At 36.0% G+C, this 14,118-nt stretch overlaps 1 protein-coding gene across 8 annotated transcripts in view; it reads right to left on the bottom strand.

Moving 5' to 3' along the window:
- Positions 1–14,118, bottom strand: part of ELF2 (E74 like ETS transcription factor 2) — a 94,045-nt gene that overhangs the window by 45,817 nt on the left and 34,110 nt on the right. For all 8 annotated transcript variants that reach the window (XM_043604032.1, XM_043604049.1, XM_043604064.1 and 5 more), the window contains one exon: positions 6,735–6,900. In XM_043604032.1, the coding sequence (XP_043459967.1) occupies positions 6,735–6,900 (166 nt within the window). The remainder of the gene's footprint in view (positions 1–6,734; positions 6,901–14,118) is intronic.

Genomic DNA, 14,118 nt, shown 5'->3' with positions numbered 1-14,118 from the left:
TTGATTATACTGCAATACTAAGTCAAAACTCAATTTGTTTCAGTCTGTATTTCCTAACAGTTATGTGTTAAATACTATATTGTACACTGTATTCAACAAAATAAAAAAGTATGTCTTCAAGGGACTTCTACGTTTACTTTGAAAACAAAAGGAATATGTATACACACAAGAACAGTATAAGACAGCAATGATCAAGTGCCTAAGCCCAGATGGTCTAACAGAAGATCAGGAAAGGGAGCATTTAATGCAGGCCAGAATCACTGAGAAAAGTTTCATGTAGCTGGGCCTTAAAAAAATGGATAATACCTGAACACAGGTTGATAGAAAAATGTATTCGAGCAAAAGTTCAGAAGCATAAACAGTCCATGCAAGGGGCAATAAGGAAAACAGCTAGAGTATAATGTTTCAGTAGATAAGAAGGCCAGAACAGGAAGGACCTACTTCTGGATGATTCTGTGGGTCACTGAATTTCGCAGAGGAGTGTCTTTTGAAATCTGATAAACAAAGAGCTTCTGGAGAATGATAAAGGTAGGTGCCAAAGCACAGTAAGCTAAGGAAGGAATGACAAGGAAAAAGTACACACTGAAGGTATAGAGCACTTGTTTTTTTACAAAAAGTGAAGTGAAAGGAAAGAGAAAAACACAATGGAAAAGTAAACAAATGTTGTTTTAATGTATAAAACACCTTCTATATATTTGAAGGCACGGGAAAGGACCTAATGAAGTTAAAGGGATACTTACGGAGCACTTACTACATCACAAGCACTGTGTTTTATATATTTATTTTATGTAGTCCTCACAACCTTGCATTACTATTTCATGACAGTGAAACAGACCCCCAAAAAGTTAAATACTGATAAGTAAGTGATAAATTAGAAGTCTGAAACCAAGACTAACTAACACAATCAATATTCTTCCTTTTTCTACTAAAGAGAACTACTTAAAAGGCTACAAGAAAAAAATATTAATCTCAGGAATAGGATTTTCTATCATTAATTGATTACTCTTGGCTCTTCTTCAGGTTTCTCAAAATGTAAACATTCCCCGGGGGCACCTGAGTTGCTCAGTCAGTTGAGCATCCGACTTCAACTCAGGTCATGATCTCACGGTCCATGGTTTCGAGCCCCGAAGGCTCTGTGCTGACAGCTCCCAGCCTAGAGCCTGCTTCTGATTCTGTGTCTCCCTCTCTCTCCGTCCCTCCCCCACTCATGCTCTGTCTCTCTCCATCTCTCAAAAATGAATAAACATTAGAAAAAAAATTTTTTTAATGTAAACATTCCCTAAGGTCAATTCCTTAATTTTGTGTCCTTTGTTCTTGATCACAGGAAGACAAACACGGAATATAAATACCTTCTCCCTTAGAGAAATCTCTCAAACACCTTTCCTTCTGGAGATTCCATATGTTTCCATGGCATCAATGATGATGATTCCCAAATCAGTCTCTCCTTGATCTTTCTTTTATAAGCTTCAACTGTACTAGATATGTTCCCTTTGCCCCTCCAGGTCTATTCTCCACCCTTCTTAATGCTGCTCTCTGTCCCAGAAGGCTGACTTCAACAGGACTCCCATAGCTTTAGACTGCATTTGATCAGTGGAGAGCCTTGGCAGGGAATTAGAGGGAAGAAGGAGAACAAAATCAGGGTCCTTATTCCCTGGCTCTTTCCCTGTAGCATCACCCTCAAGCCAGCTGCATCCTTTGACCAAAGGTCCCAGATTCTCCCAAGGTGACCCTCTTTCCAGGTCTCTCTTCTTCTGGGTTCCAGTAACCATGCCCTCCCTTTGGGCCTCAGGCCAAAGGACAGAAGGAGCTCTGCTGCTGCCACCTCTGGACTACTGCCCTATTTCTTATGGGCACCCTATGCTTGCCCACACATTTGTAACTAGCCATTTATTAAAACATTCTAAAAATTATCCTAATGTGAATATGCCATCACTTTTGCAGTGGGACCCTGACTACACATTTGTACATCTTTAAATACCCAAATATTTCTCCTCAGATCTGCTCTGCTTCAACTCAAAATCAACACACCTACTAGCAAACTTACCTGTTTCCCAAAACAGTCTTGCCTTCTTCGAATTCTTGTATGATATTACGGCCGTCAAGTTAGGGTCCAAAAAACCGAGTAATATCTTCCCTAACTATGCCTCTCCCCCTAATTTGCCATGTCAAGTATTGTTAGATCTTGCATAGTAGTATTGCTTACATAAGCCCCTTCTGTTCCTGTTGCTTCTACCTTGTTTTAATAGTTCTCAAGTCAACCCTTAACTCATAACCACAAAAACGAGTCTGCCTGCCTCATCCCTTCCTCTACAATCATCAGATCCTGAGATACTAATTACATAGTACTTTCTACTCAAAACCTTCCAAATGTTTCTGCTTCTTACAAGCCTTATCACTCACTCTCGGGTTCAAATCATAATATAGTCACAACTCTTAATGGGACCTCCTGTCAAGGTCTCGTTTACTCACAATATCTTCTAAACATGCCTTGAACTTCAATATTCTACCCATTATTAATTAGATTGTCCTCAGTCTACAGTGTCTTTCACTTACCTCCTATCTGCCGATCCAAATCCTACCATCTGTCCTCCTTCTTTACTTTCTCTAAACATTCCCTAATCCTGTAAATTGAACTTTCTTCTGAAAATCTCTTTGAACTTGTAAGCAGAACCCAATTGATTCTATACTGCTTTACATTTCCAACACAGTATATATTATATATGTTAAAACTAAATGATTAACCCCTTGAGGGAAAGAAACATGTTGAAGGCAGTACCTTTGCACGTAAGAAATGCAAAGTATCTGTGATATATTCTCATAAATTAAAGTGGAAGGTTAAGAGGATAAATAGAGTTAAGTTAAGGTGCAAGATGAAGAAGCAGATCCTAAACAGTTCAATCTTCTCAGCCGAGCCTTAAAAGATTTCTATCAAAACGTATCTGCTATTGATTGTATTGGTATAAACTTGTTACTTTTTAAATGGTAATCTGTAATAACCTTTTAAAATTCATGTGTTCTCTATCTACCTATCTATCTATCTACCTCAAATCTCAGTGGGGAATCCCAGAGACCCCTCTCCATCCCCAATGTGCCACATCAGTCTACCTAGCAGGCCCCCAGAACTGGAGTGGAGTGGAGTCTGCAGCCATTGGCAAGGGTATTTCCAGCCTGCCAGACTCAAGACGGCACTCACACTTCATTACTATTCCCCAAAGACTCCTTATGATTACTGATCTCCAGTTATCATCAAAAGGCAATTTATAGGTTTAGATGAATATGCCTATTTTTAAAGTCTCAAAACATACATTTGGCTTTTCCTATAAAATTTAAGAGAGGATCACTATTGCACATAAGCTCTGTGAGAGAAATGTAGAATTTTTTTGTCTATAAAAAGGTGAAACAAAATAGCCTATGGTTACTACTAACAAAATGAGAAATCATTTTATACACAAAATAATTAAGATGGCTAACTGTACTTCACTATATAATTTTAGTACTCCTGCCTAGATTTCATCATGAACATGGTTTCTGGTATAAACATATACATATGGTTATATAGCAATAAAAGAAAAACTTTAATGTACACATGCAGAGAATTGCTATATCAGGTCAATAAATATAATTATGAATATTTAATTATGAATATATGAATATTGAATTATGAATTATGAATATAACCTAAGTTATAACATAGGAGCATTCCAGAAAGTATTTCCTAGATGTACAAAAGGAAATCTTACTCTATACAGATCTCATTTCCACCAATTCACCAAATGAAAACCTCTGTAGACATAAATATTCCTTTCCCTTTTTTCCCAACTTCTTCTCCAAAACCTACACGTTTCTGGAATTTAAGTTAAAAATTTATAGCACTACAAAATGAACCTGATCTTAATCCACTACCTAAAAGGAAACATACATTAGGATAAGTCATAACAACTTTATTTATCTGTATATGTTCTAGGTATCAGAAGAATGAAAATTTATTCAGATTTTTACTTGTTTAAAAATGCATTTTATTCTTGGGGCACCTGAGTGGCTCAGTCGATTAAGCGTCCGACTCTTGATTTTGGCTCAGGTCACACATGATCTCTTGGTTAATGTCAGGCTCTGTGCTCACAGTGAGGAGCCTGCTTGGGACCCTGTCTCTTTCTTTCTCTTTCTCTCTTTTGCTCTCTCTCGGCCCCTCCCCTGCTCTCTTTCTCTCTCTCTCTCAAAATAAATAAATAAACTTAAAAAATGCATTTTATTCTTTATTGGGGCACCTGGCTGGCTCAGTAGGTAAAGCATGGGACTCTTGATCTCAGGGTTTTAAGTTTGAGCCCCATGTTGGGTGTAGGGATTACTTAAAAATAAAATCTTTTTAACAATGCATTTTATTCCTTAAATAAAAACAAAATTAGGTTTGGATTAGCTGATTCTAAACTAATGTATATATATTAACAATTCTTATAAAGTTACATTAAAAACCCATGAGCCATAGTATTTTCAAATAACTTAGTATGTTGTAGTTTCAAGTTCTGCATGCCTTATGATGAATAAATTGGAGTGTTTTAAATTGTTCTAATTATAGATGTATGAGATGTATGAGCCAGCAGTTTTCAGTCTCAATTTGGCATTGCCTTTAAAAGAGTTATAAATGAATTCTAAGTTTTACTGTGTTATTCTGTGAGAGACAAAAATAGCTATATGATACTATTCTTTATTTTTTGAAGTAATAGGGCAAGCATAGATTTAAAAAAAAAAACAGAAACATGAACCAGAATAGAATTAAAAATGTTTAAGATGAACTTCTCTGGTACTTTTAGACTATTTTAGGATAATACAAGTTATTTACTAATACTTCCTTTTCATGATGAAGAAAAAAAAATCTAAAAAATATTATCAGCTAGTCAAAACTGCTTTCAAAATATCACACAAATAAATGTTCTTTTACCCAGACTATGTATATTCCCTTTTCCAATATCACGATCGTTCATATCTCTGCCCTATAAATGATTATCATCACCCTCAGAGTTTAAGATGACTAAGAAAATAAAATCCCTTGAACAGATTATATCCACTTCCTATTTGGAATTGTTTTTACCTGAGTAATTGAAATTAATGAAGCAGCAATCATCAATTATACAACCAATAAGATCTGGCTGACCTGCTGTGGTATTTTAATGTGATAAATATCCATAATTTTCTACTTATGCAAATTTGGCACTGTAGTTTTCATATTTTACAAAGTTTCCGATTTGCTACCAAAATCATAGTCTTCCTTATTTTTTTAATTTTATTTTTTATTTTTTAAATTTACATCCAAATTAGTTAGCAGACAGTGTGTCTTCCTTATTTTTTTGATCAAAACAATTTCCAGGAATTTCAAACACGTTCTTTTTTTTTGTTTTTTTCCATTCAACTTAAGCTTTCATACTTTTTTTCTTGTGCCATTAGTTTTCTGCTTAGTTATGCTCCTGTAATAAAATCAGTTACTTCAATATCTACTTCAAACTATCACCCTGCTGTTCTTCCTATTCTTTTTCTCAAGAAGAAAATTCATCTCTGCCCCCATGCGTCTCGCTTCAGACTGGAAAACTCTCCAAAACCCTCAAAAAACCACACATGTATCTTCCTGCCACTTGCATTATCTACTGTGTAAATCAAGTACCACTTCAGTCCAAGGTCACGAAGCCTGTATGAAGTGCTTAACTACCTATTTTGAGAGAAGGAATTATCACTTCAAGCGGAGTTTGCTGGCCTTGTTGCCATCACTGCTCTGAAGAGCAAGGTAACTTTTAATCCTTCGGCTCAGTAAGAAATAAAACTGGAGGAAGAACAGCCTTAAGCTAGAAGGAGCTAGTAGTCTGAGGGGTGCTAGTGGGCCTCAACAGCAGAATATTCAAAAATGTTAATCATGAGACGTAACTACATTTGTAGAAATTTATCTAAATATTTAAGAAAGTTAATGAGAATTGCAAGCCAAGTATAAGGACTTTTTTCTCCATTAAGAGCTAAAGATAAATTTTAACGTTTATTATTACACAACAGTCATACCATCTTTCTGGTGAAATACTCTATTCTCTTTATGGTCAATGGCAAAAATGAAAAGGTTTCCAACAATTGGTCAATAAATTTCATATATATAAAAAAATAAAAATAAATTTAAAAAAAAAAAGGTTTCCAAGGATTGCATATTATTAATCTCCAATTAAATGCAGACAGACTGAAACACCAAAATTTCTCAGACGACAAAAAGGGAAGAAGATGCTGACCGACTGCTACAAAGACGCGTCTGACCTAAGAAAAAAGGAATCATACTGCTCCACCAATATTGATTCAAAGAAACTCTGAATCTGTTATAAAATGAGAGTACTCTACAGATTTTTGAATTAAAAAGTTACCCTCATATACTAGCCTATGGACTTCTTTATCTAAATAACTAGTCACACTCTCAAAAAAAAAAAATGCTAAAGATAATTCTATTATTGCAGGCCTGTAATTTTGTCCTTAGGGTCCATTGTATGAGACCTGTTATACTTCAAAGAATTGTGATGTAGGATTTTGTGTATATATATATACTATACATATATATATATATATATATACTAAAGTCCCTTAAATAAGAGATGTTTCACTGGTTTTTAAGCAAAAAGAGGTTCTTTTGTATGTATCATTCGGTTGGCAATAGTAACATTGACACTTATAAAATGAGAAAGTCACAAATAATGAACATTTTGTGAGATGTCTACCTGTTTCCACATTCTCGGTCTCAACTTCTTGTTCCTCTGCCACATCGTGCATCATGTAAGTCTCATCATCATACACCAGAACCTGGGCTGCATAGCCCTGCTCTAATCTGGCACTTGGGACCGGCTCCACAATCACTGCTGGATACTCAGAAACCTTTTCACTTTCCTGCAAGAGCAAATTTAGAAAACAATCAACTTTTTTATTCACAAATTCTGGATTTACTCCTAAATACTTGAGTTCACGTAGTCTCAAGGGGTTTCATGTATTACACAATGAGTTTCACATATTACACAACGAGTTTTATGTATATTACATAATGAGTTTCATGGATTACATATAAATATGAACGTAAAAACTAAAACAAGAGATGAAAAGGGAACTTTAATAATCTTTTCAAGTCTCAGGAAGTGAGTCTTAGATTAAACTTTTTAAATAATCGGCTTCAGGACTAAAATGACAAATTAAAACCATGCATATAATTGCACTATCTCATGAAACCCACTAAAACGAAGTAAAAGACTTTTCAACACAAACCCATAAGGAGAAGAGATAAGTGCACCAAAGGAGAAGAGATAAGAGCAACAAAATCTTAGAAGATTAAAAGTGGATGGGTAAGTGTTATGAAGTAGTTAAGGAGATCCAGGAAAGCCAAATCAACCTGGCAGCAAAAAGAAGCTGAGAAACAACACACCTTACACTGGAAAACCCACAGAAGGCAGTACCCATTACCCCTGAAAATGGAGTAGCAGGTGGTAGAGAAAGAGGAGGGGTTCAAACAGGAAAATCCCATCAAAGCTGTTTGAAAAGCACTCTGATTCCTAGACCTGTTCCTCCTCCATGATGTTAAGCAACTGGCCCTCATTTCAGCAGAAGACTGGAGAATTAACTTTCTGGTGAAGGAATAACAGGAGCATTTTCAAGGTATATTAGGCATATTTGTTAGTATTGATAATGTACCAAAAATAGAGGGGTTTTTTTAACATTTATTTATTTTGAGAGAGAGCATGCACAAGCAAGGGAGGGGGAGAAATAGAAAGAGAGAGAGAGAGAGAGAGAGAGAGAGAGAGAGAGAGAGAGAATTCCAAGCAGGTTCCACACTCAGTGCAGAGCCCGACATGGAGCCTGATCCCACAACTATGAGATCATAACCTGAACCAAAATCAAGAGCAGTGGCTTAACCAACTGAGCCACCGAGGCACCCCCCCAAAATAGATTTTTCAATCAGCTTTTTAGTCCTCCACTTTTAATCATAAGCAAACAGTCAAGTATTACTAGTAATTTACAGAAAAGCCTTTAACACAGAATACATACATATACACACATATATACATACATCTATAGTCCTATTCCTCAGGGATATTATATCCATAACAAGAACAGAATACAATTTAATAAAGACATTTAAAAATAAAGAGTTTTTAGAAGTTAAAAACATGTGGGGCGCCTGGGTGGCTCGGTTGGTTAAGCGTCCGACTTCGGCTCAGGTCATGATCTCACGGTCCGTGAGTTTGAGCCCCGCGTCGGGCTCTGTGCTGACAGCTCAGAGCCTGGAGCCTGTTTCAGATTCTGTGTCTCCCTCTCTCTCTGCCCCTCCCCTGTTCATGCTCTGTCTCTCTCTGTCTCAAAAATAAATAAACGTTAAAAAAAAATTAAAAAAAAAAACATGATAGCTGAAATTAAAAAAAAAAAAGAAAGAAGAGGCTTGGAAGATAAAATTGAGGCAGTCTTCCAGAAACCAGAGAAAAAAAGATGAGGTTATAAAAAATAGGAGAGGAAATAGAATGATACTAGAGAACCAGTCCAGGAGGTCCAATATCTGAATAATAAAGTTCCAGAAGAACAAAATAGGGGAGGGGGGAAAAAAACAGATTGGAAAGAAATGAAAGAATTCCAGAAAATTTTCTAGAGTTGAAGGATATGAGCTGCCCATTTGAAAGGACCTACCAGATATTTAATATAAAAAATTAAGGGAGACCTAAGCTGAGGCACACCACTGTGAAATATCATAATACTGGAGATAAAACGGAAGATTCTGCAAGTTTCTAGAGAGAAAATACAGGTCACATACAAAGAAATGGATTCAGACTTCAGTCTTCTCAACAGTCACATTAGAAGGAAAATGACAAGGGAGCCATTTCTTCAAATTATAAAGGAACATCATTCCTAACCTAGAATCCTTTAGCTAGTCAAATCAACTTAAGAAAATAAGGAGTTTTCTCAGATATGAAAGCTCTCAAAACATTTACTTTGCATACATCCTTTCTCAAGAAGCAAATTTTGATTTCATCAAAAGTAAAATTTTAATAAAGACCACAACTTAGGATACAGAATATAGGAGACCCAACATGGAAAGAGACAATAGTAATCTTTGGGAGGATTGGCAAGAGAGATTCCAGGATGCCAGCTATACACTGGATTTAAAGGGCAACCAGTCTGGATTATACGACCGGGACTCCTGAGACAGCACGATAAACTGTCACCAAGACAACCCCTGGCATGGTTCCTAAGGACAGAGTGTCCAGATAAGCCTACTCCAGGTTTTTATTCATATCTGATATCTGGCTTGCTTTGATGTACCTATTCACTCCACTTTGCCTTGCTACCTGGATTAGCTAAGAACACTCCTTTCACCTCCCAGATGTGTTCTGCTTTGATCTACTCTCAAGTGTTGAAAGAAAACCACAAAAAGTTAAGAAACAAAAACAAGAAGAACAGCATTCTTTCCATGGGACTGTATGTATGTGTATATATATATATATATATGTATATATATATATATATATATATATATATATATATATATCTATTGAACAAACCTGCATCACCAGGTCATACCACTGCCTGAAACCCTATGGCCCTATGTTTCCAAGAACCAACTCATGACATTGCTTATTGATTGCCTGAGTAGAACTTCTTGAAATGCAGTGAACTTGATGCCAAACTAGTCCTCCTTTTCCTGGAAGCTTTAATCTAACTATGGTAATGCTATCCTTCCCTAACTCAGTTAGCTTGGGACATTATTCATATTTTCAAAGTAAACACCGTGTTGTTTACGAATATATCCACAAACAATAAAACTATAAAGAAAAGTAAAGAAATATTACCCCATAAGTCAGGATAATGGCACCTCTGGGGTAGTAAGAGAGGGGCACAGTTAATATTGTAAAATACTAGTAATTTCTATTTTTTAACCTGGTTCATAGGTAATATTTATTCTTTTTGTTGTTCTTAAACTAATATATATGTATATATATATATATATATGTACACATATATATATAAAGCGCAGTCTTCATATTGTATCAAATACTGCACAAAAAAAACCTTTAAATAAATTACAAAACAAAGGTATGATAAATTAAAAATAAGAAAGCATAAGGGTGTCTGGCTGGCTCAGTCAGTTGAGCCTCCAATTCTTGATTTCAGCTCAGGTCGTGATCCCAGGGTCATGGGATGGATCCCTTCGTCGGGCTGAGAGTGGAGACTACTTAACATTCTCTCTCCCTCTGCCCCTTTCCCCTGCTCACACACACACACTCTCTCTAAATTAAAAAAAAAAAAAAATTAAATTAAATTTAAAAAAATAAAAAGAAAAAGAAAAGGAAAACAAGCAAGCACATGCTGAACAGTAACACTGAATTTCCTACTCTGTATAAGGCAAAACATTTTTAACATTAAAAAAAAATATCCTTGGGCCACGTGGGTGGCTGTCAGTTGGATGGCTGACTTTTGATTTCGGGTGGGGTCATGATCTCACAGTTATGGGATTGAGCCCCCTGGCCGGCTCCAACTGCACATGGAGCCTGCTTGGGATCCTCTCTTCCTCCCTCTCTGCATGCGTGAAGAAAAAAAAAATCCTTCCCCACAAATTAGATATACTAACAGTTGAATCTCCATTCTTCTTGCTCAGCTTTATAACCACAACCTACAGGCAACATCACCTAGCTATAAAATAGATGTTAATGAGGAGCATGCGATAGGTAAAGACTGATGAGGTCCCCACTCATAAATTAAGAAAGCAACATCATAAGTGGCATTTGAGCTGGTACTGACCCAAGCAGTAAATACCTTATTTATACAGAACCCAAAGGACTGATAACTTCTTTCATTCCTCTGAGATCTAATAGTATCTTTAACAGTAACATTAACCTGAAATTATTTTATACTGTGAACTCTCCACCTCCATCTTACCAGTAGGAAATAATTCAAATTTTCTAAACTATGAAATACTTGAGATGTAGAATTCTGGACAAGGCCAATTTCCCCATCTATAGTCTCTTCCCCCCACCAATTAGGATTCTCGACCCACTGTTCTCTCTTGTATACCTTAGCTGGGTTTTAATATTTCAACGGCTCCTTCTTATTAACTATAAAAAAGGCAAAATCTTTATTAAAAAATTTCAACTCTTCTTTCAAGTGAACTCCAGATCTTTGCATCTTATACCTGTATACATTCTCAAAAGATAGTCTAACTCTTTGACTCATTATCTACATATACCTTGTAATCTGGATTCTACCACTCCGATGAAACTATTCTCTTAAATGTCAGTAAGGATTAAACTCTATTTCAGTTTTCATCCTCCTTTATCCTTCTGCAGACTCAGACACTTACACACTGTTACCTCATTTAAAAAATTGCTTCTTCAATCTTTTTTTTCTCTTTCTACCAATCTACTTTTAAGCATACCCTTTGACTCTTCTTCCATCTCCAGTGTCAGAAATATAGCCAACCTACTAAGGTTCTGTTCTCAGCATTTCCTTTTTACTCTATATTACCTTCCCTGGCAATGCCCCCCCATTGTTATGGTTAAAAACAGCACCTCTATGCTGATGATTACTAAATGTTTGGTTCTTCTCCAAGCACCTTCTGAACTCCAGAACCAACTTTTAAACTACCAATTAACATCACTACAGGAATAATCAGCTAATACTCTGAGCTTAACATGTTTAAATGGAACAAATTATTAACATCTTTCCCTGTGCCCTCACCCTGTGTTCTTCTCTACATGTGTGTCTTCATATTTAACAAAAAAAGAGAGATTATAAATGTTTATATCTCTCAAATTCCCTTGAAAATTAAATATCCACAAAGTACTTAGTACAGTGTTTAGAATGGAGTAAATACTCAGTGAGTAATGGAGTTACTTAGTACAGTGTTTAGAATGGAGTAAATACTCAGTGAGTGAGGAGGGCATGTCTTCACACTACAATCAAAATTATCTGTATTACTTCTTTGTACAAAAAGCTTTCATGACTCCCCATTTGTCTAAAAGGAAAACTGAACATACTAAACAATGATTTTTAAGACTCTTTGAAATATAACCCTCAACCCTGTTAGGTATTGAATTGATTCAGACTGAGGAACTACAGAAGACTTCCTAGAACTGGGCCCTGAATGGATGAAAAGGATTTGGACAGATGTAGAAGGCAATTTCAGGTACAAAATGAACATGAACAAAACTCATGGAAACTCTCACATTTGGGAATTAGGGGCAAAGCAATTAGGAGCTATGTGAGGTAATGTAGGAAATAAGGCTGCAAAGGTGGTATATTAATTTCTTGGAGCTGCTGTAACAAATTATCATAAACTCATAAACAAGGCTATAATATTCCTGTTACTGTCCCTGGTCTTCCTCCCCCTTCTGTTGTATTCTATTCCATGTTTGCCTAGGAGTCAATTTACCAGATCACCCAGTAACTGCACTTCATCTTAAAAGGACTATCAAATTATATTATTTTACATTCCCACTATAAATGTATGAGAATTCCACTGCTCTGCATCCTTTCCAACACATGGTATCCCTCGAATTTTTGCCATTCTGTGTAAGTATGTAGTAGTATCTCTCTGTGGTTTTGTGTTTCCCTGATGGTGAGTAATAGTGGGCATTTTTTAAAGTTCACTGACTTATTTGGTGGGCAGAGAGAAAGAGAGAGAGAAAATCCCAAGCAGGCTTCACATCATCAGCACAGAACCCCATGCAGGGCTCAAACTCACAAACCAGGAGATCGTGACCTGAGCCAAAACCAAGAGTCAGATGCTAACCGACTGAGCCACCCAGGTGCCCCGTTGGGCATTTTTATATGCACTTATTGGCCATTCATTTTATTATCTGTTCAAATCTTTTTCCTGTTTTAATGGATTATCTCCAATTTATTATTTTATATATTCTGAATATAAATTCTTTGTCAGTATATGTATTGTAAAGGTTTTTTTCCAATCTTTGCTTCATCTTTTCATTTTCTTAATGGAATTTTTTTTCAAGAACAGAAGTTTTTAATTTAAATGAACTTCAATTCATCATTTTTTTTCTTCTAAAGTGTTGTCATGCTTTTGTGTTCAATCTAAGAAACCATGGCCTATTTTAAGATTGAAAAATTTTCTATGCTCAATTTTGAGTTATTCATTGTGTATGATGTGAGAAAGGATTGAGTTCATTTGCATATGGTATCCAGTTATTCCACCATTATTTGTTTAAAAGACTATCCTTTCTCCACCGAATTACATTACCACCATTACTGAAAATTAATCAGCCTTGGGGTGCCTGGGTGGCTCAATTGGTTAAGTGTCCAACTCTTGATTTCGGCTCAGGTCATGATCTCACAGTCGTGAGATTGAGCTCTGCGTCGGGCTCTGTGCTGACAGCATGGAGCCTGCTTGGGATTCTCTCTTCTCCCCCCTGCCCCCCACTTGTGTGCATGCACGAGTGCTTTCTCTCTCAAAATAAACTTTAAAAAAGAAAATTAGCCTCAGATGGATCTATATTATGTTCCACTGATGTACATGTCTGTTGGCATATCAATTCCACACTGTCTTAATTACTGGAACTTAATTACTGGAACTTCATGGTAAGGTGCATAGACCCTCCAACTCTGTTTTAACATAAATTCTCTAATCCATAAACATGGTATAACTCTTCATTTATTCAGGTCTTTAATTTCTCTCATAAGATGCTGTGTTTGCATATACATCTTTTATTTACTTCATTAAACATACCCCTGTGTCATTTTGATGCTGCTCAACAGTACTGCTTTTTAAATTTCCTATTTTGCTAAATTTCCTATTTTGCTAAGATATATAAATACAATTAATTTTTACATAGTCACTTGTTCTAAATTTTTTAGTTCTAACAGTTGTGTAGATTTCTTGGGAATTTCTATAAACATGATTGTATCATTTAGAAATAGTTTTACGACCTCTTTTCCAATCCACACGTCTTTTTATTTTTCTTACCCTGTAGCAATGTTTCCAGTGCAATGTTGAACAGAAGTGGTTAGAGCAGACATCTTTGCTTTACTACCAACTTTAAAAGGAAAACATTCCCTTTGTCACCTTTAAACATGATGTTGTCTGTGAGTTTTTCACAGATGTACTTATTAGGTTGA

The sequence above is a fragment of the Prionailurus bengalensis genome, chromosome B1, assembly GCF_016509475.1.
Source record: "Prionailurus bengalensis isolate Pbe53 chromosome B1, Fcat_Pben_1.1_paternal_pri, whole genome shotgun sequence".
In the NCBI taxonomy this organism is placed as follows: domain Eukaryota; kingdom Metazoa; phylum Chordata; class Mammalia; order Carnivora; family Felidae; genus Prionailurus; species Prionailurus bengalensis.
This window is presented reverse-complemented; position numbering and strand designations above follow the sequence as displayed.